Below are 26,181 nucleotides of genomic sequence, written 5' to 3' on the forward strand. Positions count from 1 at the left end.
GAACCAGCCAGAAGCAGTCAGAAGCAGTCAGACTCCAGTTACACAGAACATCCGCTAAAGAGGACGGTTTTTATTGGCTCCACGGTGGCAGTAAAACCTCCCCCATCATGCTTTGATCTGCAGATACAGACTCATATACACGCTCTAAAACACCTGAATAATCCCACACTGTAAAGAAAAAGTTATAGTAGTAACTGCAGCTGTGGTCGCCAGAACATTTTCCACATTTAGTGTACAGAAATGTTTTGATCTTTGTTGATTTCAGGGTTAAAAAATGTGCTTTCTTCCATATTTTACTGTAAAAAAAGAGTTTTAACCTTTAAAAACGTTAAAATTTACCTGAAAATACCATATTAAATAGAATTTGCAGCATTTTTCCATCATCAGCACAACATTTAGTGTATATAACAATAAATATGTTTTTAGCAAAAACTGAGATTGTAGCTGTCATAGATATTAAAGTTTAAGTCCGTTATTAACACAAACATGCAGAAGTTACTTGTTAAATACATATTGCCACGTTTCCAGTACAACAATATGTACATTTAACTGAAAAACTGGATTCTTTTCAAGAATTAAATGCAAAAGTCACAGTATTGTTCAACATATTGACGCATTTTCTGCTTATTTATGGTGATTTGATGTTAAATAAAATACATCAGAGTTGACCGGTTTTTAACCATCATAACATTAAGAACATTTTTTACAGTGCAGTAGCTGAACTGTTACGGTTCTTATAGCAGCTTTAAGGTCAAAAGAGCGTGTTGGATTCTTCACATTAGCATTAACTAATAGGAATAGATGGACGTCTGAACAGCGAGAAGAAGCAGCTTCAAGTCACATTTCTTTGCTTTGGTGACACTTAAAAGAAAAGACTTCTCTGACACTTAGCAAACACCACAAAGATCCATCAGGGGAACAGTTTAATGTTTTAGGAGATGCAGATATTTGCTTTCTTGTATTGAAGGTAGATGGGCAGATGGATACCACCCTGATGTTTGAGCTAAAACTGAAATAGAGGAACCCCCTAGTCGTACTCTGTAAACCAGAATAAAACCTGAACAATTCAAATCATTACTTGTAGTTTTAGAGGAATTATTTTGTTGTTTTCTCCTATTTCCAGTCTAAATCTTAACCCTCCTATTTACTTTCACATCATTAATTGTTGAGCTCAGTTTGACTCCAGCAGTTTCAACCTCCAGAAAATTATTAGAATTAAAGTTGTTCCCCAAGTTTATGTCAGGAACTTTATCGCTTTTTGTTGACTGCTTTTAAACAGAACAACCCTCCTCTCACTCCTCTCATACAACAGATACCAGGTATCACAATAACATCTCACTGACTGACTGAAAACTGGAGATCTCTTTATGATGTTTTAAAGTCTTTATTTTATTTCAAAATACATGTTTTTGTTCTCTGTAATATTCAATGAAAAACTATTTCTGTTATCAAGAACAGTAACAGGGATTATGTTCAGGAAAAGCTAACATGGTTTCAAAAAGATCAGGTCCCTAAAGCTTTTTGAAGATTATAAAATCACGTTGTGGTGACCTCAGAATAATCCAAAGCTACTACAACTGTTTCTGATATGATTTAGAGCTAAAAGAATCAAAGAACAACATGTGAACAGGGCACTGAAATCATCACGTTAATCTAATGTTTACCCAGCTGTCCCCATTAAAAAGTCATTAAATATGAGGAGAAATAAAACGATGTCATTTATTTAGAGACGTTAAATTGAGTCAGAAGATCATAGGAGGATTAAGCTAAGCTAAGCTAAGCTAAAGCAGCGCTAGAAGGACAGCTGTTTGCTGTCATTTCTGGTCTTTATCATAAGCTAAGCTAATTGGCTGTAAAAATACATAAAAGATGGGCGTAGAAGAACAGCCAGCAGGGGGCGACTTCTCTTGTTGCAAAAATAAGTCAGATTGTGTAGAAGTCAATAAGAAAACAACCGTAATTCTCGCTTGATTTGTTGCCTCAGTAAACATTTTCCAAAAGAGTTTATGGTCTCAATCTTCAATTTTAAGACTCTTTGAATACAAAATGATGTTAGTTTAGCTAATTTTGATCCCATTTAGGGGAAAGTGACAAACAGATAGCTGCTATAGAACGACTCACATCGTCCTCAGGTGGATCTGCTCTTCGTTTATTATTGTCTGGTTTCAAAAGACCAGCATCACTGCATCCATCTTCTGTATGTAGTTTGTGTCTGCTGGCAGTAGAACAACATCAGAGTGGTTTTGATCTGCTCATAACTGTCATTTCCAAAAATTCTTCACTGTTCCTCCAAACATTTCAGCTGGATTCAGTGAGTCGACTGATAAATAACGTTCACTGTCATTATTTGATTTTTGGAGCCTTTTCTAAACCGTTTTCTTGCCCAAAAACTCCTGAAGTGCACATAATTGTGTTTTCTCCCCCCGAATGGATGCACTGGTTCAGCTGCTGCTCTTCATAACTCATATTTGTGTCAACCAGTCGATGAAATTCATTCCACTACTGTCATCCCTTTGTCCTGACCAGAGCAACTCGATCGTGTTGAAGATGGCATGAACCATATCAACCAAGACATGAAGGAAGCCGAGAAAAATTTAAAAGATTTAGGGAAATGCTGTGGGCTTTTCATATGTCCATGTAACAAGTAGGTACTGACAACGTGCCCCAGAGGTTCTTTACATATGTGGTGGCGTCCAGTTTTTCCTCTTTTTATTTTTCTTTTTGGTTTGACTTTCTTTCGTCATAGTGTCTGAAGTTGTTGTCTTCTCTCCTTTGTCCTCTCTTTGCCTTTCTTCTTCCTCTCCTCCTCTTTCTTCTTCTCTCTCTCTCTTCTCGTGCTTCGTTCTGTGGGGGATAAATGACTTGTGTTTAATCAGAGCAACTGGAGCGCATCGAGGAGGGAATGGACCAAATCAATAAGGACATGAAGGATGCAGAAAAGAATTTGAACGATCTAGGGAAATTCTGTGGTCTTTGCTCCTGTCCATGTAACAAGTAGGTGCTGCTTGCCTGCCTGCCTGCCTGCCATTCAAATATATACAGAGATAAATACCTGAGAAATGAAAAAAAAAAACAGTAACCGAGGTAGAAGTGACATCACGATGGCCATCAGCCAGTAGTCCGCTCTGCTGCACATCTAAATTAACCCTGACTCTTTCTCATCCATACGAGGTGGACACAGGAGGACATGATGTGCTTTAAAATCACCACAGATCTCCTCTAACACACCATATACGCTTAAAGTCGAACTGAAATCTGAATCATCCGTTGTTGTGAGGAAAAACTAATAAAATATTTTCAAAGATGGACGCTAAAAATGTCCCTTCACATCATTGGACACCTGTGGGAACCGATCCTGCTGTTAAATTGGTATTCCAAAGCTAAATCCAGCGAGCTAAGCTAACCAGCTGCCCGTCAGGTTTGCAGCGATTCCCACTAGATGTTGTTTTTTGTTCACGTTATTTCAGGAGCTGCTGAATCACAGGAAGCTCCCACACATTCACTGCTGTGTTCAGCCTCACATCCTGCAGAGGATGAGGTTTAGAAGTGGTGATAAAATCAACTTTATTGTCACTGAGCACAGTACAAGAAACAAGACAGTAAATAATATCTAACCCAGGAAAGTCAGACTCATCTTAGTCCAGGTCCCACATTCAGTCCAGTTTGATCTCCTGTAAAACCAGTAAAACCACAGAACCTGTAAAGAACCACAATTCTTTATTTTAGTGCAAAAATGTTCACATTTAAAGAATTATCTTTTTACTAAACATCATGAACAACCTGAAATTTAGGAAGAAAAATAAATTAACAAAATTTCATCCACATTCATCCTCAGTTTATCATTTCCACATCACAACTTCCAGATCACAGAGTGTCTACAAAGGAACACAACATTTAGTCACCTGGAGCTGAACCATGGAGGATTTACTGGAGGATCACAATGAGGAAAGTCAGAGAAAAAAAAGACAAAATATAAATGAGACACAAAATGACGAAAGCAAGAAATAAAATGCCAAAAAACAAGACAAACAACAACAAAATAGACAAACAACACAAGTGAAACAAAAAAACACACGACTAAAACGTTACGCTAAACAACGAATAAAGAAAAACACAAAATGACAAGAACGAGAAACAAAGTGACAAAAATATGGGACAAAGGATACAAATGTGACAAAAAAATCAAAAAACAACAATAGCAAGACAAAACATAAAAATGAGACATAAAATGACAAAAGAACAATCCAGTATTTATGATCCAAACAACTTGTCATGGTCTAGAAATGATTTTAAATTTATAGTTTTACTAATTTACAATCTGCAGTTAATGTCTTCTCTGTAATTTTTACACTTTGAGGACCGGATTGGACCCTCTGGAGGACCACTTTAGGACCACGGGCCTCATGTTGGACACTCCTGGTTTAATCAGAACTGCATTATTCACTATTTATAGCAGTAAAAAATGAACTACCAGCATGAATCCTATATGAGGGGTCGACTAGTTATCAAGCTTGCTGATTATTGTATCCAATATTCAGTATTTAAGAAAACCATAAATGTAAAAAATAAAATTCAGTAATGTTCTGTGTTTGTCCTTTTCTACATTCTGACTCCAAATATCAGCAGCTCATTACTTGCTGTCAGTGTTGGCCCTAAATAACAAAAAGAGTCGACCCCTGCTTCTGTATGTTCGTCCAGTATTTAGGAAAAAAGGCGTATGAATCTGTAATATGCATCAATGGGACGTGGCAGCTGGTAATAATGTTGTTTCTCCAGCTGGTTAACTGCCCACATGCCCACATTTATTGCCCCAATCAGCTCGCCAGCACCACAACTGTCAGTCCAAACCAAAAATGCATGTATTCAGTCTTTTTGGAGAAAATAATGGCAAGAGTCACTGATATGTGCTATGGAAAGTATGTTTTTATGGCAAAAACATGTTGTTAATGTAATTTCAGTTCGACTTTAATGAAAGAACATCCTAAATATTCTGGTAATGCATTCATACACATAGCTCTGATGGTGCCTTCTATGACTGAACATCACATCAGTCTGAGAAGTTTCATCAAAACACTTCCAAAGTACAAACTGTCCAACAAACTCTCACAATCCACTTCCCAGATTCAAGTATCTGTGAATCAGACGTGTGCAAACATAAAGTCAGTCCTCCACATGCTGTACGCTCTCCTCCTCCTCCTCCTCCACACGGCCTCGGTTCATCAATAAGTGCCTCTCTTAATGCCCTTCTGCTAAGTGCCCTTCTCCAAGTGCAATATTCTCTGAGCTTCCACTTCTCCAAACACCTTTCTAATGGGAGTCCTGTGCATGCGGGTGGAGCTGTTGTAGAAGTCCCTCTTATTGCATCGATTCCTTCTGAAGAGGGTTTTATTCTCCTGGATGCTGGAGACTTCTACAACGCTCTCACTGCAGCCGTTTCCTCCCCAAGATCTACAAAAACCTCTCAGATTCAGCTAAAAGAGCAGGGCTGGGGCTCCCGAAGCATCTTGGCACTCAGATCATCTTAATGTTCGACGTCCGGCTGATCTCGGGTCCCAGAATGCTTTGGGCCAGCCTGGTCCAGGACTGTTTGACACTTCTCCTCATCTGCATGACCTCTACACCACCGCACCGCTCTAACATCCACTAGATCCTCACCTTTTTTGCAGGCAACCAGACCTTCTTCTGTTTTTATTTTCTTTTACCCCCTTTAACCCCGTAAACACCACCTTCCCTCCCCTCCACCACCTCCACCGTATTTAGACCACCGAGCGCCAACCACATGGAATGAGTGGCGAGCATGACCCTTCTGAATGCTCATGCATGCATGACGATGCAACTCATAACAGCAGTGCTACACGTGATGATGCTACGATCATGATGCTGATGTTAACAGTGGAGAGGATGATGATGATGATGATGGTGATGATGGTGAACAAATCTTTTCTGTGTTTCATTTACGACTGCTTCTGCTGAAGTGAGCAACTCTGCAAAACAGATGTTTTAGGGACTGCAGATGGTCAGAAATGTGTTAGTCAGAAAACAGGGAAACTAAAAAGAGCTATAGCACTGAAAAGATTCCATGTGACACTGCCAGGAGGATTCTAGACCTAATTTTGTTATTTTATGCACTGGATGAAGTCCAAAAGCACACAGAAATAAAGAGAAAATAGATAATTTAACTGCATGAGAACAGATGGAAAAGAAGACAGAAAGGGACAGGAAAAGGAAAAGCTGCATGAAAAAACTGTCAAGTGGTAGAATAAAGAGGAAAAAGGTTCTGTATGACCCTGCCAGGATGATTTCAGGTCTAATTTGGGGATTTTATAGACTGCATGAAGTCCGAAAGCCTGCAGAGATAGAACATGCATGTTAGCTGAAGTAAGGAAAGGAGAAGAAAAGCAAAATGTGATTTAAAAAAAAAGAAATGGTTCCATCGGACACAGCCGAGAGGATTTCAGATGTAATTTAGTCATTTTGTAGACTGGAAGTCCAAAAGCACACAGATAAAAATATATTTATGTATATTTAAACCGAAGTCTTTGCATGACAAAAAGAAGTAAAAGAAGAAATAAAGATGAGAGAAAAAGCAGAATGCTGCATGATGTGAAGGCTGGAAGGAAGACAGTGAACGCAGCAAAACAAAGATGACAGAAACACGGAGCTCTGTGGCGTCGCTGGAATCTGGGTTAGGACACATGCGCAGTGAGACGTGTTCAGGGATGCAGCCGTGTTTGATGTGTAAAAGGGGCTCGTCATGCCTCTGCGCATGTACAGCGTGCTCCTCCTGTCTGAACACGGCTCCGTGCAGCGATCCGGCCCACCGCGGTTCTGCTGCAGTTTCTCTGCAGTGCCGCCTCTCCTGCAGAGCGCTGTGCTCCATGAGCTTCATGCTGCTCTGGATGCTGCTTGCTGAGCTTCCTCTCCTCTGGGGAACTGCTCACATGTAGGTCAGCCTGATCACACAGGGGCATGATAGCCCGCTGGGAAGTGAACGCACACGTAGACGGACTCCAGAACGACAAAGCACATGTTTTTGTTGGGTTTTCTGTCAGCTGCAGTCCCTAATCCCCTCAGCATGCAGGCTGTCTCTCAGAACTAGCTGACTTCAGGCTTTTTTGGGAGCTTAATGCCTCCATATTCTGTCTGCCTGTGCGATTGGTGGATCGCTCAAATGCAGCAAACTCAAGGAATGAAGAGAGTCTGGATGTGCAAAGGATCTAATCAGATCATCACGGTTCAATCACGGCAAAGCTGATTAGAGACGTGAATTATATCCGTTGGTAGACAGAAAGCTGAAGAGACGAAGGAAACGGATTCAGAGAGAAAAGACGAAGGTAGTGTGTGTTTACCACGCTGGTGTGTGTCAGCAGGGATGCTAACGAAGCCTCGCCTCAGTCCGTTTCTATTAATAAAAGCAGTGTAGGAGGCTGAGCCATCGCCATCCTGATACAGCTAGAATACATCCACACAGCTCTCCAAGGTTAAACACAAACTCCAGAACAGCAGCAGAGGAAGGACAGAGCGCTGCTGAGTGGACGAAGGAGAAATCTGCTCAGATTTATGAGGAATTACTGAGGATGGTGGAAGCTGTCAAAGTGCATTAACCCTCCTGTTGTCTTCAGAAATGGGCACCAAAAAATATTGTTTCCTTCTCTGAAAAAAATCCCAAAAATCTGCAAAAATATTCCCCAAATTTCTGAAAGTTTGCAAAACTTTCAGGTAGAAAATTCCAATAATTCCTTGAAAGTTTCCCTTCAAAGTGTAATTTAAAAAATCCTCCAAATTTGGCACGAAAATCCTTAAAAATATTTTCAAAAAATTAGTAAAAATCTTCCCAAAAAAAATCCTAGAAATATCTAAAGTCATTACATATTTATCAGTAAAACTTCTAATATTTTCTTTAACAACATTCACATAAAAATCAACCAAAATCCAGCGACATTCGCTGGATTTTGGTTGATTTTTTGTGAATGTTCTTAAAGAAACATTTTTAACATTTCTGTTTTTCCACCAAAAAATGTTCAAAGATTTCCCAAAAATGTTGAAAATGTGGACATCAGATGATTCAGTGTGAAAATATATTATTTTTTCCACATTTTCAAACTTTAAAATCCGCAGGACGACACGAGGGTAAAGATTCAGGAGAGGAAACAGAAAGATGCCACGTCGCTGTTAGCTCCCCAGAGCTGAAGGTGGATCTGACAGGAGGAGTGAAGGGACATTTAGATGTTCATGGTGCTACCTGGCATCTCAGACTGACTAGAAAGCAGAAATCGTTCACCAGGGTTGGGTTGGGGTGCCACAGCAGGTCTAGGTGTTACTCTCTACCGACTCCCTCCAGTTTCTTGTTTTGTTTCGTCTCCTTTTGTTCGTCGCAGTTTGTCCTCTGCATTGATCGTCGTCCTGCTAACACTGTGACGGTCCTGTTCACTCTGTGTTGTGTGTCTGCTAAAAGCTTTGTCTCTTCTCTGTTCTCTGTCACACTGGAACATGTAACTGTTGGAGTGGGGTGGGGTGGGGGGGGGTTATCACTGCAAACAATGCAGCAGTAGGTTGGAGAAAAGATGCTAAATGTTGCAGCAGATCTAGACGACACCAAAGTTGACTCAACATACGAGGCCTGCCTGATTCTGAACAGCATGTTATTTAACATCACACACTTTACTAGTGAATGAACCTACTAAACCCAGTCTACCAACCAGTCCATGCCTGCTATGCTTTGCTTGACCTAGTCTAGTCCCCACCATATATTTCTGTGCTGGATGCATGAAACCAATTAACACCTTTGTGTCAGCTGATTGATAAATGTCTATAAATGCTGCTGCACTGCCTCAAGTCCAAGGCTCTGTGTGTAGATTTGACTAACGGGAAGCCAGCCTGGTTGAGGTAAACGATGAGCTGTCAGGTGAAGTGTCTGACTAACCGTCTCTCCCAGGATGAAGAGCGGAGCCAGCAAGGCCTGGGGCAACAACCAGGACGGGGTGGTGGCCAGCCAGCCGGCACGCGTGGTGGACGAACGCGAACAGATGGCCATCAGCGGAGGCTTCATCCGCAGGTACGAGGAATAAGAATGATGATAACTTTATTTACATAGTTTACATTGTTTGTTTCTCTCATAAAGTGTGTGTCGAGGCAGGCGCTCACAAATAAAATGTGTTATTATTAAGAACAGCGTTCAAAAAGAGCTTTACAGTTAAAACATGAAACACAGACAATCAGACAAGATGTATGAGACAAGTCAGTAACAATAAATAGTAAAAAATGACAATAAATTAAATGAATAATTATCTAGATTAGCACTCATAACAACAAAGGAACTAGGAAGTCTGAAAATTAAAGAACAAGATTGAGGGTTAAAATGAAAAGTATAAAAACTAGAGAATTAAAGAATTAGAGAGACGACATCACAGCAAAGAAGCAGGCAGCTAAAAGTCAAATAAAACCAGAGAGAACATCTAAAGAATAAAACACTGAAACCAAGTAAAGCTGAAAGTAAACTTCACATAAAAGCAGATCTGTAAAAGTGGATTTAAGAAGACAGAGACTCTGCAGGTGGTTCCAAAGTGGAGGTTCTGATGGAAAACGCTTGGTCTGATTTAGAGTTAAACCTCGACTTTGGAACGACCAGAAGGATCCACCTGAGGATCATACAGGCTCTACAGATCATAGATGGAGCTGGGGTTAGACCCTGGTGAGCTTTAAAAGTGATCAGTAAGATCTTGAAATCAATTCTAAAACCAACAGGTGGAGGGAAGCCAGAACAGGAGGGATGGGATGTCGTCTGTTAAAACCATGAAGAAGGAACCTGGAGGCCTTAGAATGAAGACATAAAACTAGATGCACAGTTTAATGGAAACAGCTTTCAGTTTGTTATGTAAGGGAACCATGAAAACACAAGAATAAGCCTTTATTTGTCGCAAATACATTCTTACAGCACTATAAGATGATGTTTTCGCATATCCTAATTGTACAGAGCCTTGATCCTCTGATCAGAAACTCAGCCGGCCCCTAAATAATTTTGCGTTGGCCAGGAATTAAACCTGGGTCAACTGCTTGGAAGGCAGCTATGCTAACCACTATACCACCAACGCATGTACCAATAAAATATATGCTTATTTGCTTTGTTCACAAATGTAGGATGATGCCTAATTTACCAGTAAATGTGAAGTTTAAGCAATAACCTGCTGCTTTTACAATTTAGTTGCTTTTTTTGTCCAGCTTAAGTCAACATCGAGATTTCTCACACTGAGATAGACTCACCATTTAACCCATTATTTTATAAATAAACCAGATCCTGGTTCCATACAGCGTGCCAACATGGCATCAGTCTTCTAATTAAACTAAAATACTTCCAAAAATGTCAAAGTATTCTTTCATAAGGTCAACCGTTTAGTGAATTAGCACAGAAAAGTTACTACATTATGCAGAGGACTACAATGTAACGGGGTTGAAAGTTCTGGAAAATGTAGTAAGTCTAGACTTTGAAGCAGTGATCTGTTTATTTGTCAGTGGGAATGCTATCATGTCCTCTGGAGCTTTTTGGAATACGAAACGTCTCTGTTCCAACTTAGTTTGGTAGAAAGTGAAAGATGTGGATGGAAACATTTACCAAGTCTGACCCAAACTAGAGAACAAAAAGTCAGTCTGTCTGCTTTTTTAGTCATGCAGGCCAAGTGTCAGTATGCTAGGAGCTAATGAGCGCTACGTTCTAAGCAGGAACCAGTGTTTGTCTGGGCAGGTGTGCCACTGGAAGGTAAAACAGTTTTGACCACTGAAGAAGCCGGTCATGGTGAACTGTTTGTTTGAAATGAGGAATGTTGGATTACAGTTGCTTTGGAGCAATAACTGATTATTGACAGCTATTGTCTTGGGCTCCCCATCAGATGCGGTGAAGTTTGTTGGCGCCTCAGTTCTTTAACCCTCGTGTCGTCCTGCGGGTCAGATTGACTCAGAATGAAAGATCTGCATTTCTGTCTGTTTTCTAGACTGAGCACAAAACTGTCTCTGGAGCTTAAAGGGCTCCATAAGCTGAACAGAACTAATGCTGGGTATCAGATAATATCGTCTAAAATACTCTGGTGTCACTGCAGTCTGAAATATTTCCCATTCCAGTTCACTTCCAGTCAGTGTTCTGAGCAGCAGCTAACAGAATAAACTAAAGCAGCAGAGCCTGAGGTCAGACTCTGAGGATCAGAGGTGAAATCTGGCCGTCAGAGTCTCCCTCCAGGTGGTAACAGCAACGTGTTGGTGACCCGGTGTTCCTGCAGACGCTGCAGTATTTAAATCTCAACCTCCTGCCTTCAGGGTAACAGACGATGCCCGGGAAAATGAGATGGACGAGAACCTGGAGCAGGTGGGCGGCATCATCGGTAACCTGCGCCACATGGCCCTGGACATGGGCAACGAGATCGACACCCAGAACCGCCAGATCGACAGGATCATGGAGAAGGTAAACGCTGATTTTAGAGCTGTTTCACTTTTATTCTGCATTAAACACTTCATTTACCTCAGCTTTGACTTCAGAGGGGAATAAAATCCATTATTAGTAAAGATTAAAGACCTCAAGATTTCCAATTAACTTTATTGTTTTTTACCACTGACATCATAATTCACCTCTTCTCCAATAAGAGACACCACTTCTTGAGTTTCTTCAGATTTGCTCAGTTAGCAGCCTTTTGGTGGACTCAGAACCCTAACAGTGTGAACTTAAAGCAATAGAACTTTTAAAAGAGGTGTACCAGAAACATAACAATACATAAAGGAATAATATGCATGAAATCAAAATAACAGGGCAAAGTCTGAACATGTTGTCTGTAAAACATGACCTGATGATGACCTGATGTCTTCTGTAGGGGTGAAATGTGGTAACCTGATGCCATGATCTGACCAATAGATTTAGAAAAGTAGAATAGAAGCACAGCTCAGTATCTCTGCTTTTTCTTGGGTGTTAATCACTGCTAAGAACTCCTCCTGGGTTTCTGTCAACAATAAATCCTGCTGCCTCTGAATGCTGACTTCTCCTGGGGATTCTTTGAAGATCTCTACCGTTTGAACGCGGTCCAGTGTTAGACCGTGGCCCATGATTTGTGACTTAGATTCCACTTTGTCACTGCTAGGCCTGGACCCGAATATCCAAATATTCGTTCGTGATGGTGGTATCCGGATGTTGATTTTGGTATCCGAATATTTGGCCCACCCCCCGTCAGACGTTAGCGGGCTGAGAGAATATTCGGCGTTACTGTCTTCCCTCCGCCTTCGGCCCACTTCGGCTCATCTCTGCTCCTCCATTCGTGTTTCTTACCACCACCCGAATAGCCGGGTTGCTGCAGACTCTGACGTCACGCTTCACTTCGTTGCATAAACACAAGACAAGATGCTGAAGACCTCCTCTGTTTGGGAATTCTTCAGTTTAACTGAAGACAAAACGAAGGCAGTGTGCAAAACAGACCCTCCTCCCCCGTCGGACGTTACGGGGTTCAACGAATATCCGGATATTCGTCTTTAATAGGGCCCGAATATCCGGAGACCAGAAACCACTATTCGGGCCAGCCCAAGTCACTACCCACCATAAAAAGATGAAATCACCGTCCCATCCAGCCAAACTAACAGTCCTCTGCTTCCTTTCCTCCCTCTTCCAGGCTGATTCCAACAAGACCAGGATTGACGAGGCCAACCAGCGCGCCACAAAGATGCTGGGCAGTGGCTAGACGCCCTGAACCCAGAGCGTGATCGTCCCGGCGTCCCGCGCCACACATCGACAGGCGCTGACATGCTTTCATCATGGTATTGACCTTCTAGGTTTGCACACATGCACATATCACCTCCCCTCCCCATTGTAAATGTTGTTCTGTGTGTCGTCTGTCGAGCTTTTTCAAGATGATTGTCCTCGTAAAAAGATGATTTCTTATACTCCGTATATCATTCTTTCCAAAGGTTGTATATAGTGCTGACTTGATGGCTCTCTAGCTCACTTGTGAAGTTTTTATTCTCCTTATCAAAATATATATATATATATCATATATTATAATATATCATATATAATATATATATATATATATATATCTTTAAAAGTACACTGCTCTGGATGACAAGTATATAATAGGAATGCTATACAAGCTGTTTGTTTTGGTTCTCTTTCCTTTCCAGTATCTCAGTATCGTCTTAGTAAAACTGTGTCATTCCATTTAGGCTACTGTCATGCTCCTTCTTATTTTGGTGTTGTCACGACTAAAAAAAGGGAGAAGACTGATGGAAAAACACGAGTGAAGGTTTGCTAAGCTGTCGGTACGCTGAACGGGATTGCAAAGGGCACTTACAATCAGAACAAGGGCAGTCGTTGGTACATTTTCCTTCATTGCAATCATACTGAGTTACTGTTTAGACAATGTGCAACTAGACTCTCTGTAGCTGTATTAGACATTGCATTCCAAGTGATGTGAATTGTGCGTTCTCTGCATGACAAATGGTAGATTTTAGTCTTATAAATAAAACCTGTCTGAAAAATATATATAAAAAATGATAACATGGCAGTAGCAAATTGACAAAACGCATGCTCAGTATTAGGACACAGCTGATCGTTCCATACTCCTGCAAGTTTGCAATAGTGCCACTCTTTCTGTCTCGATATATTTACCGACTGTGACCATCTCGTTGTACAATAAATGCAAAAGGGATCAAAAAAGTGAGATGAAGTTGAAAAAATACGAGGACTTGGGGTTGTATTGCAAAAAAAACCCACTAAAAAAAGACCTGTTTTCTAAATGATTATGCAGTTCAGTGATGAAGATGTCGACTCTGGTGAGAGATGAGGACTGGTTGTGTACTGTATCATAGGTTTTGGATGCTCTGAAAAAATAAACGTTTGCAATGTAAAGCAAAGACGCATATTTCTGAAAGACCTTACTTTTATAAGAAGACTGTATCTGTAAGTTTATTCTCCCCGTGTGGTTTGTTATTGGTAAAAATAATGATACTATTGAATAACGATGATAACTATACTCTGGAACAAAAAAATACATACAAAAGGGTTTTTTTGTTGCTTCTGTACTTTAGAGCTATGCACACCAAATCGCCAAAATGTCGAGTAGTTAGAGTAAGGTGATTAAATACCTAAACCTGAATGACACAATAGGTTCAACTGTGAGATTGATGTCCTCAACGCATGTAATATTAAAGACTCCCTCTCTGTATCCTGTCAGTGTGTGAAGTGGTGGACATTTTGTAGCTAGCTGAATTGATTAAAAGTAATAAACCCTAGCCGTGTCTGTCGTTATTGCTCGGAGGATTTCATGTCTCTAAAGTCTAGAAAGACATTTACAGAAAACACAGCTCACTTTTAGCCATCTGTGCACGGAGATTATCACCCAGAAAGTCCACCCAAAGTCCCAATTTTCTCTATATTAACCTATTAATAACTCCTAATGTTTCCCTTGTTTTAATGGAAAAAAACACTCTCTGAAAATGTTCACATTTAAGGAATTATCTTTGTACAATACATCATGAACAACCTGAAATTTATGAAGAAAAATGAGTTCAGTTTATCAACATTCATCCTCAGTTTATCATTTCCACATTACAACTTCCAGATCACAGAGTGTCTACAAAGGAACACAACATTTAGTCACCTGGAACTGAACCATGGAGGATTTACTTTATGATCAAAATGACAAAAGTTAGACACAAATAAGACACAAAATAACAAAAATGAGACAAAATATTACAAAAATGAGACACAAAACGTCAAAAATAAGACAAACGACACAGAACAAAACAAAAAGAGAAAATTAGGCAAAAAAGTTCCAAAACGATAAAAAAATTTAATAAATTAGGCAAAAAAGTTACAAAACAATAAAAAAGTTTTTAATAAATTAGACAAAAAGTTACAAGATAAAAAAAGTTTTAAGTAATTAGACAAAAAGTTACAAAATAAAAAAGTTTTAAATAATTAGACAAAAAGTTACAAAATAATAAAAAAGCTTAAAAAATTTAGACAAAAAGTTACAAAAACTAGACAAAGAATTACATACATGATAACCAAGACAAAAAATGACAAAAGCAAGAAACAAAACAACAAAAAATAGACAAGCACAAGCGAGACCAAAAAAAACCCAAAACGACCAAAAACGATTCGCAAAACAACGAATAAAGCAAAACATAAAATGACAAAAATACGACAAAAAACACAAGCGAGACAAAAAGGAGACACAAAACAACAAAAACATGAGACAAACTTGTCGCTTGTCTCGTGTTTTTTGTCATATTTTGTCAGACAAAAAGTAGAAAAAACAACAAAAACAAGCAAACCTTTTACACGCTGCAGCATAAAAGAAAGATTCAGAAGGATTCATAATATTTATATACTCACATAATTTTCATAAAATCAAGCTCATTTTTGTTCTTTACTGCTGAATTCTTTTCTTTTCCACACTGCAGCATTTATCCAAGGTATTATTCATTTCTATGGATTTCCATAATTCTGTTTATTTCTTTTAACTTGTTGACTTCAGGTGTTTTTCTGATGGACTGAATGATGCAGCAGCAGCATCACATGTCCAGAATAAAAGCAGGTTCAGAGTATTTTGGTCCACAGTGTGAAACCACAGGACAGATTTAACATTAGATTTAGCTTTTATTGATCATTATTCATATTAACAGGGACATGATGAAACATAGAAGCTGCTGGGGGGCTCATTTCTACATGCTGCTGTCTTTATTAAAGTGAATCAGTAATTAGTCACCCCCATGCATGAATCATACATCAATAACAGCCTCTCTTTTCACAACATGATGATGGAGATACAGAAAAACCAAAGTGCATGACGAATCTGGCATCATGTCAGTGTTTTAGACCAAAATATCACTAAGCATGTTTTCATGTCTTATTATGAGTCAGGCTCCTCTGTTTACACTCTGGTTGTCTCCATTTCTAAGCCTAAAAAAATACCTTTGTTGTTGGTACACTGAGTAAAATGTTAAAGCCTGCAGCCAGTTAACTTAAAACCAATCATGTAAATGTGGAAATAGCCCAGCTTCCACCAAAGACAACAAAAATCCACCAACAAGCATCTCTGAAGTTCTAAAGATACAAGAAGTTTAATTTGTTTAATCAGCACAAGACCAAAGCATAAAAATACAAACTTAGATTTGACTAAAATGCAACTAAAAGTTTCAGATCTTTTAAACTGTATGAGCCTAAATCTGACCTTCTGGTAAAATAAGAATCTACATTCTCTGGAATGTAAAAGATGGATGGATGGATCCAAAAGAAGTCACTCACCACTTCCTAAAACATCTTTTAAAGTCTATTTTCCTCTAAATGGGACCATAATTTATTAAATGAACGTCAAGCTGAAGTAAAAAAGACATGAACCTCGTCATTGAGACCGTAAACTCATCAGGAAAATGTTTCCTGAAATGTTAAATCAAGTGAAAAGCAGAATTGTTTTCTCATAGACTGTTACAACCAGAGGAGTCGCCCCCTGCTGGCTGCTAGAAGGAATGCAGGATTAAGGTGGTTTACACTAGTTTCATTTTTCAGACCAGGAGACTAAACTCATAACAAGAAAGACTTCAATGTTAGAGAAAAATGAGAAGTTTGGTGGCATTAATAAGGTCTGCGTGTAAAACAGAGTCACCATTAAACCATTTCTCATCAACTTCACGATGAAGTTTGAACATCCGGAGGCGTTTGGTCATGAAGAATGGATGGACAGAAGACCAGAAGAACGGGGAATGAACTCACTGATGAAGGTAACATTAGTTTTTCTGATTATAAAAGAAACCAGAAAACTATAAAAGTTGTGTTTTTTCTTTAGCTTTAAAGCAACTGTTGTAGCAAACATTATTTATTTTCCCATAAACATTGGATAGAAAATAAAACTACACCTTAATAATCTACCACATTCATGACAAAGATTAGATTAGTTAATTAATTTATTGCGAACAAATGAACACAGACATGTAATTTATCCTAATAAAGCCAAACTCCAGCTTATTAATGAAGCTGCAGAATGTTTTCTGTTACTTCATGTCAGTAGTTGAATTTAAATCAGTCATTTAGATTAATTAAGTCGATATTTAGTTGAAGGCTGGAAGAATGAGACTTTTATAGGTTATAATGGAGCTGAATTAATTAAGTTTTCCTGCAGGATAAAGATCCCTGTAGACAGAACATGCTGTAAAAGACTAAGGATGACCGGTGTGAGTAAATATGGAAAGATATCAATAATTTCTCTCAGTAAATAAGAGTTTGGTACAAGACTGTAGATAGAACATCAAGGACATCTTCTAGACACCAAGTTCTGCTTTTGCATGTAGAGTCTGGACAAAACAAGGCAAACAAAAAGAAAGAGATGAATCATTGGATCTATAAGCCGCAGTAAAGATGTGAGAGCTGCACAGATCTGATCCAGATTCTCATTTCAAACAGCAATGTGATGAATTAACTAAAGCTCAGAGATGTTTCTAAACCTCCAGAGTCCCACTGAAGCTCTGAGAAGAGCTGGCGCCTAGCAGCTGACTTAGAACTTTTGCGGACCAGGAGAATCCGACTGTTTAACTAGAAAAGCACTCAGAGAGCGCAGACCTCTGCCAGGCCATCTGTTTGTCTGTCTGTCTGTCTGTCTGTTTGTCTGTTAACAGCATAACTCAAAAAGTCATGGACGGATTTTCACCAAATTTTTACAGAATGTCCAGAAGAGCAAAAGTAAGAGTTGATTAGATTTTGGAGGTGATCCGGATCACCATCTGGATCCAGGATTTTTTTGAAGGACTCTGTACAATTGAGAGCCTGGCGGCCATCTCTCTCAATTGTACAGAGTCCTTCAAAACAATGAAGTCATCTAATTAGTGACGCGCATTAATGGATGAACGAGACTCCCACTGTCCCTACCTACTATCTAGCGAAACCAGTTCAGATCACCTTAAAAATAAAAATAAAACATCCATGATTCCAACTGTAGGAGTATAAACTAATGTTCAGACCATTCAAATGACGTAAAAACGGTGTGTTTATTTTACACAAACACACATCCATGAATTGGGCATGTTTCTTTTTTATGTTAAGCTACGCTCTGTTTTGTGACCCATATTCCACTGAATATTTTTTACAGTGCGTGTAATGCTCATTGTTGCATTACTTTAAGGAGATGATTTTTCAGGCTGGTTTTGTTTCAGCGTGTTTTAGCGTGTTTCTGACACAAAGGAGGAAAGTGTTGAGAAAACTCTGGTGCTTTAGTGAAAACAAAAGCTGCAGTCCGTCACCAGAGGACGTCTCTCCTCTGTGTCTGCGGCTCATCCATTATTCAGCAGCAGAACAGAAATACGCTTGGAGGGGGCTGGAGGACCGCTCAGGTTTTTGGAGCCTCTGTGGGGCGTATGTTCCACTGTCTGCATGTTCCACTTCCTCTGGTTCTCCGGTTGGTTTACTGCTTCATGTAGGGTACAGATACTGATGCAGCTGTCCTGTTGACAGTCCACCTTTAAAACACACCTGTTGTGAGGTGATAGGCTTTTATGGATGATTATGGATTTTTTGTGTGTTTTCTGCAAACTGCTGCACTGTGGGGATCTTTCTCATGTGGATGAAGACAGAAATCCAGACATTTGTGCTGTCAGTGCATTAAACAGATGATTTAAACGTGCTTTGGGTCCATTTGTTCCCTCAGAGTGAAGGCTCACTGTGAATCCTCAGTCTGTCTCTGATGAAACATCTCTGTCCTGGTCTCCTCATCCACAGGGCATCAGGGCCACTGGATGCTTTGATAGAAATGGTATAAATCACATGTTACGGCCTTCACAGTCTCCACATCTCACCACAAACAAACACTGAAGGGACACTTTAGACCGACCACTTCCATCATCAAAACTCTGAATAAGAGAATATCTTCATTAAAAAATGGTTTAGCTCATTAGAAGGTGGCTGGTATTAAATTCAGACGTTATTTAGTTGACATTTTAGTGATATCCAGTCATTTTATTAATAAATGATTGTTCCCATAATAAATAATGATGGAATTTGTAAAGACATGATATTAATGAACATAAAAACATTTATTTTTTGAATTTTAATAAAAATGTATGCAGATATATGCATGGACTTAAGAAATCCCTCAATTATAGACAATTTTTGAGTAATTTTGGACAGTTTTCTTGTTGTTTTTAACAAGTTTTATGTCAGCTTGGACCTTTTCTCATTATTTCGGATCATTTTTGTGTCTTTGGGATCATTTCTGAGTCATTTAGGACAAATTTCACGTCATTCTGGACTAATTTTCTGGAATTATGGATCAATTTGGACAATTTTTGAGTCATCTCACCTTAATAAAAGAACACAGTCCAAACTATTTGTGAATCACCTCATTTTATTATTGTTTAGCTCATTAGAAGGTGGTTGGTGTTGAACTCAGATGTTATTTAGTTGATATTTTAGTGATATTCAATCATTTTTTATTAATAAGTGATTGTTTCCATAATAAATAGTTATTAATTTGTAAAGACGTGATCATAATGAACATAAAAACATTAGTTTTTTACTTTTAATAAAAATGTATGCAGATATAGAACATGAACTTCAGAAGTCCCTCAATTATAGATTGACCTACATTTTGTTGACCATGATTTAATTTTCAATAATCAATAAAAATTTAAAGAGTACAAGGTGGTGACTGTGTTTTACCAGCACTGTACATGTATGTTCTCTGTACATGTATGTTCTCTGTACATGTATGTTCTCTGTACATGTATGTTCTCTGTACTTGTATGTTCTCTGTGCATGTATGTTCTCTGCACATGTATGTTCTCTGTACATGTATGTTCTCTGTACATGTATGTTCTCTGTGCATGTATGTTCTCTGCACATGTATGTTCTCTGTACATGTATGTTCTCTGTACATGTATGTTCTCTGTACTTGTATGTTCTCTGTACATGTATGTTCTCTGTACATGTATGTTCTCTGTACTTGTATGTTCTCTGTGCATGTATGTTCTCTGCACATGTATGTTCTCTGTACATGTATGTTCTCTGTACATGTATGTTCTCTGTACTTGTATGTTCTCTGTACATGTATGTTCTCTGTACATGTATGTTCTCTGTACTTGTATGTTCTCTGTACATGTATGTTCTCTGTACATGTATGTTCTCTGTACTTGTATGTTCTCTGTACTTGTATGTTCTCTGTACATGTAAGTTCTCTGCACATGTATGTTCTCTGTACTTGTATGTTCTCTGTACATGTATGTTCTCTGTACATGTAAGTTCTCTGTACATGTAAGTTCTCTGTACATGTATGTTCTCTGTACATGTATGTTCTCTGTACATGTATGTTCTCTGTACTTGTATGTTCTCTGTACATGTATGTTCTCTGCACATGTATGTTCTCTGTACTTGTATGTTCTCTGTACATGTAAGTTCTCTGTACATGTATGTTCTCTGTACATGTATGTTCTCTGTACATGTAAGTTCTCTGCACATGTATGTTCTCTGTACTTGTATGTTCTCTGTACATGTAAGTTCTCTGTACATGTATGTTCTCTGTACTTGTATGTTCTCTGTACATGTATGTTCTCTGTACATGTATGTTCTCTGTACATGTAAGTTCTCTGTACATGTAAGTTCTCTGTACTTGTATGTTCTCTGTACTTGTATGTTCTCTGTACATGTATGTTCTCTGTACTTGTATGTTCTCTGTACATGTATGTTCTCTGTACATGTATGTTCTCTGTACATGTATGTTCTCTGTACATGTATGTTCTCTGTACATGTATGTTCTCTGTACTTGTATGTTCTCTGTACATGTATGTTCTCTGTACATGTATGTTCTCTGCACATGTATGTTCTCTGCACATGTATGTTCTCTGCACATGTATGTTCTCTACACATGTATGTTCTCTGTACATGTATGTTCTCTACAGACTGTATGTGAGAACAGGGTTGCATGCTGATTATCTTCATTATAAGGCATTGAAAACAACAACACATGTCATACAGTGGGTGAATTTTCCTGTCAGTGTGGTTGCTATATGAGGTAGACTCTGGCTGCTTCGGTCCTTAGATGTGGTCCTGCAGTGGGATTAGTGTTCCTCTACTGATCCCCAGAGCTCCAGCAGCTCCTCGTTCTCACCGCCTTATTTATCGTTCCTCCTCTGGTTCTCTGGATCTTCAGCCCTTCCTCCCCTCTGCAGCATCTCTCCTTTTTCCTCAGCCTCCTCCCTCCTCTCTGGGCTCAGTCGTGTCTGCAGCTTTCAGGCGTTCGTACAGTCTGGGTTTGGTTTGATCAGAGTCAGCAGTTATCGCTGGTAGAAACACCAGCCTCCTGCAGCACAAACAGAGGTGGAACAGACGTGTATGTGTGCAGCTCTATACTGGTTGTCTGGCAGTAAATCTGCATGTTTTACTGCTCAGGATTTGTTTGAACCCTTGATTTTACATAATATGTCTACATGAGAAAAGCAGAATGGACAAGACTCCAAGCCATAGCAGGTCAGACAGTAGGAGGATTGATAAACGCTACTGCAGTCAGGTCAGTTTCAGGTCATTTCTGTCCGCTGTATTTTCCATTTCCACTGCAGAAACTCCAGCCTGGTGTCATCTAAACAATTACTGAGCTTAATCCTAACCTCGACCACTCTGGATGTGAGTTTAATTCCCTAAAATGATGGACAAACAGCTGAAACTGCAACGACATGACATGGAAAATGCTCCAGATGCTGTGGGATGTTTATACTGATTCCATGATGATATCACATTTTCCAAAACAGTTTATGCAGATTTAAATGGTAGTATTTATATAGCATATATACATGATGATACGTCACATTCACACACTGATGGCAGAAGCTGCCATGCAAGGCGCTAACCACAACCCACCAGGAGCAGTTAGGGGTTCAGTGTCTTGCTCAGGGACACCTCGACATGAGCACGACAGGCTGAGGATCGAACCGGCAACCTTCCAGTTACAAGACGGCCACTCTACCCACTGAGCCATGCCGCTCCATAGATTTACAGCAACATCAGCCTTTATGGTGAGAATTTAAAACAAAACAATCTATTTACTGATCAGTACTTGTAAATATTTCTGTAAACCTTCATCGTAACGCTTTGAATGTTAATATATCCCACCTGTTTCTATTTTATCAGGGCTTAAAGCTGCTGAATGAAGGGTGTAACGTCCTGTCATCTCATTTTTAGACGTGACGGCTGATTCACACTCACAGGTTACTCTACTATATCCCCATCCTGAGGACAGGAGATTTCCAACTGACTGATTAATTTCTGATTAAATAGTGAAGCTTCACATAAAACTGACCTGGAGGTATTCAAAAGAAAACCTCTCAATGAGTGCAATTAAATAAGAGATTTAAAGAGAACTCAGTCTGACTGACAGCTCCTCAGGGACTCATTATGTGTTCATTAAAACGACGAGTTCAGGTGTTCTGTTTGCTCTGCACGGTAAATGAGGCTGTATGTGTGTAACATACAGAAGGTGTGCTGTCATTAGAGGGCTGCATAGTTTGGGAGATTCTGCAAAGAAAAAAAAGACAGAAATTCACAAAAAACACGGACTTTCATGCACATAGTTATGGAGCACTGTCTGTTTTTGCTGTTTTTTAGCTCCTGATCGTTCACAAACTCTCTGGTTTGTAAGTATTCAAAGCAAACCAAAAGAACAACATCTTTATTTATTTTATTTACCTTTGTTTAACCAGGAAGTCCCACTGACACTCGAGATCTGTGGTCAAGGTAGCAGCCATATCAGATTTAAAAGGAATAAAAAACATGACACACAAATAAACAGTAAAACAGATGGAAGCTGGTTCACTGACTTCTCATTCCTGCTTCACTGGATTCTTTATGATTTTTTAAGCTCTTTAATGGATGTGAATGTTTCTAATTTAAGAGTTCTTTAAAGATTATTCTGTGACCGTGGTGCATGATGGGAGAACACTGTTAGAACCCGGGGAACATTCAAAAGAAACCACTTGGAGGTTAGATGGAAAATAACTTTTTTTTTTATTTCAGAGGTTTCAGAATACTAAATATGTTTTATGGAGCAAAAATGAGCAAACATCCTGGAGGATATTTATTCTGTGAACAGAATATCGACTGAAATGTTGAAGATATTCAGATGTGATTGAGCTGCTTCAGGATCCAGACAGAACAGTACTTTATCCTTTATTTCTGCTCCTGGCAGGAAGTGAAGACAGGAAGTGATGTGTTAAAGCACCTGAGAGCTGAATGAGACAAACAAACATGGAGAACAGTGGAGGTTGATGTGAGAGCTGGAAAAAGCCGGCTTCAGACAGATTAATGCAGCTTCTGGTCGTGTTTGCTTCAAACTACTAAAGTAAATGTTGAACCCAGAAGCAGCTGGACATGTGAAGGATGAAGTGATGCCAGCAGGCCTGGACAGACTTCTACCCTCCACCTCATGTCCTGGACAGACTTCTACCCTCCACCTCATGTCCTGGACAGACTTCTACCCTCCACCTCATGTCCTGGACAGACTTCTACCCTCCACCTCATGTCCTGGACAGACTTCTACCCTCCACCTCATGTCCTGGACAGACTTCTACCCTCCACCTCATGTCCTGGACAGACTTCTACCCTCCATCTCATGTCCTGGACAGACTTCTACCCTCCACCTCATGGCCTGGACAGACTTCTACCCTCCACCTCATGTCCTGGACAGACTTCTACCCTCCACCTCATGTCCTGGACAGACTTCTACCCTCCACCTCATGTCCTGGACAGACTTCTACCCTCCACCTCATGTCCTGGACAGACTTCTACCCTCCACCTCATGGCCTGGACAGACTTCTACCTCCACCTCATGTCCTGGACAGACTTCTACCCTCCACCTCATGTCCTGGACAGACTTCTACCCTCCACCTCATGTCCTGGACAGACTTCTACCCTCCACCTCATGGCCTGGACAGCAGCTGGACCTTTGTTGGACTGTGGTGAGGTAGGTCTGCTGTTTTTTCTGTTTCTCTTGCCTCAGCTCAGGCTGCTTTATTCCTCTTAGCAGCTTTACTAGCCTTCATTAGCTTGTTAGCTCCTCACCAACACTTTTAAACCTCATGTTCTCGCTCCCCAAAACTGAACTGAAGAACACAGAAATAAACTGAAAAAAAAAATAAAAATATGCAGGTTAGTTGAAATTGCTTTAAAATGTAAACATTTCAAATGAAATGAAAAGGACACAGGATGAAAGAAAAAGCACTAAAATGATCTAAATTGCTCTGAAATGAGCTCAAATTAAACTGAAATTAATCTTTATTGAACTGATATTATTTGGAAGTTTATCCTTAATTAAGGAACTTTTGATTTTCTTTTTCAAGATACTAGAATAGAATTATTTTGTGTTTCGAAAATAAAAAACTATATTAAGGAGGATATCATTTTAATGGTCGTTTTACAGATTTTTCCTGTTTTTATACATTACAGATTTTATCTAATTTCTATTTTTATCTAAAATCACAACAAAATCAGAATTAAAAAAAAAAAAAACCTGCTTGTTCTTTTACAATATCTAAACATGAATGTTTTACTGCGTTTAAATCTGCTTAAAATCTCATTGTTTTATAGATATTTTCCACTATCTTTATAGTTTTTACAGCATTTGAACATTCCAGTATTCCATCACTTTTTGGCTTCTTGTTTTTGCTCCATATTTTTATTCTTCTTCTGCAGATTTATTTATTATTCTGACAGTGTGGTTTCCAGCCTTTTTGGATCTATTGATTGACTTTAGTCTGAGATATTTCTGTGTTTGGTTCTCTTCTATCTCGCGTGGTTTAATTTTTATTTTTGATTTTATTCTGCTGTCTGGTGCCCTGTACTCTAACTTTTCTCTTCTAACATTTTAGTATTTAGGCAGGCTTTGCAGTGTTAAGCATATAAAGTTGTTGTTTTATTAGTTGTGCTAATTTAATCTGAGTATTTAATACATGGAGCTCCAGAACAGTTCTCACAGCTTCTTTTCTGATTTATCCTTGAATGCTGCAGCAATAAAAAGCCTCCTCTGACTCCAAACATGACTTCAGTGCAGCTCTGAATCGACTCTACACACATTAGATCTGATTCTGACAGTTTAGTCTACTTACTTCTTCTGCTGTTTTAACGTGTTAGTGTGAGCGACAAACTGAGCGTCCTGTCGGTTAAAGCTTTGAACAGAACATCACAGCTCCGTTCTCTCTGCAGAAAGGCCGATCTGACTTCAAGCTACAGCAGTGAAAATGCTCTAAATTTAGCCGGTATTGATGTTTTAAAGGTGTGCTGTGTTTTTTCTTCCTGTTTTTCTCCATGCTGAGTGCCTCAAATAACCCCACTCCAAAACACCTGAACCGACCCTTTAACCCATCACCCCCTGAATGCATCTGTTCTTTGATCATTTGTTCATTCATTTATCTGATCAGGGACCATGCAGTTAACATGGAGAACATCTGATGTCTTGCATATAGAATGTGCAGCACTAATACTTGGCTTTTGCCGTACAGTTTTTAATCTGTTGTCATATTACTTTCCTTTGGTGATGCGTTCCAGATGTGACAGCTTAGCTTGAAAGGTCCGTCTGTCCAGAAGTAGTTGTGATGTTTTCATTTGTTGTTGTTGGATCTTCTGGTGCCGTCCTCCATCTGGATGATTTATTGATTCATTTAAAGATTCATTTGATGAAACAAAGATCGCTGAAGCTTTCTAAACTCAGTAAATTGTATTTTTTAAAATTAAGACAGTGATGCCACCGGATTGGTTTAAATCTGTAATTTTCAGAGCTTGATTGTTTCATGAACTCGTGTGTTTTACTGTGGATGGTTGAGACAGTAGAGAGCTCTAGTTTTTCTTCTTTAATCTCGTAATAATTGGAACGCTCAGAGTCACATCGTATCCAATCATTCAGAGACAACAAACCAGGACTGAGCTTTCGTATTTAACTCCATATTTCTGGTAATACTCGGTAGGATTTTCCATGCAGGACTTTAACTTTTTTCATCGCCGTAGAGGCAGTTTTTTATGAGTAAGGAGCCTGAATGCTGAATATGAAAAAACAACATTCTAAGCAGCCATAATAATGCTTATTTTTATTTCTTAGAGAACATTATTGGATAATACTTGCATACTTTTACTCAGTGCAGTACGTTTTTACAGAGTGTTAGGATGATTTTCCCTCCATAGCAGCTCTG

At 39.2% G+C, this 26,181-nt stretch overlaps 1 protein-coding gene, 1 long non-coding RNA gene and 1 other non-coding gene across 4 annotated transcripts in view; 1 reads left to right on the forward strand and 2 right to left on the reverse strand.

The window, feature by feature from the left end:
* snap25a (synaptosome associated protein 25a) overlaps positions 1 to 14,256 on the forward strand; it is a 46,749-nt gene extending 32,493 nt beyond the window's left edge. Inside the window, exons 5-8 of one of the 2 annotated variants that reach the window (XM_022204848.2) lie at positions 2,527 to 2,644; positions 8,936 to 9,055; positions 11,305 to 11,449; positions 12,639 to 14,256. In XM_022204848.2, coding sequence (XP_022060540.1) covers positions 2,527 to 2,644; positions 8,936 to 9,055; positions 11,305 to 11,449; positions 12,639 to 12,707 — 452 coding nt within the window. In that variant the 3' untranslated portion in view covers positions 12,708 to 14,256. Of the gene's footprint in view, positions 1 to 2,526; positions 2,645 to 2,876; positions 2,995 to 8,935; positions 9,056 to 11,304; positions 11,450 to 12,638 lie in introns of both variants that reach the window. The other variant, XM_022204847.2, reaches the window with a different exon arrangement.
* On the reverse strand, positions 10,020 to 10,091 carry trnag-ucc (transfer RNA glycine (anticodon UCC)). The gene has a single exon. It is a non-coding gene; the product is annotated as a tRNA-Gly (tRNA).
* A 9,103-nt stretch (positions 14,257 to 23,359) lies between the features above and the next one.
* LOC127530269 (uncharacterized) lies at positions 23,360 to 23,952 on the reverse strand. Its single transcript, XR_007936728.1, has 3 exons — positions 23,820 to 23,952; positions 23,672 to 23,789; positions 23,360 to 23,578 (listed from the first exon to the last, which is right to left on the reverse strand). It is a non-coding gene; the product is annotated as an uncharacterized LOC127530269 (long non-coding RNA).
* Between the last annotated feature and the right edge of the window lie 2,229 nt (positions 23,953 to 26,181).

The sequence above is a fragment of the Acanthochromis polyacanthus genome, chromosome 16, assembly GCF_021347895.1.
Source record: "Acanthochromis polyacanthus isolate Apoly-LR-REF ecotype Palm Island chromosome 16, KAUST_Apoly_ChrSc, whole genome shotgun sequence".
In the NCBI taxonomy this organism is placed as follows: domain Eukaryota; kingdom Metazoa; phylum Chordata; class Actinopteri; family Pomacentridae; genus Acanthochromis; species Acanthochromis polyacanthus.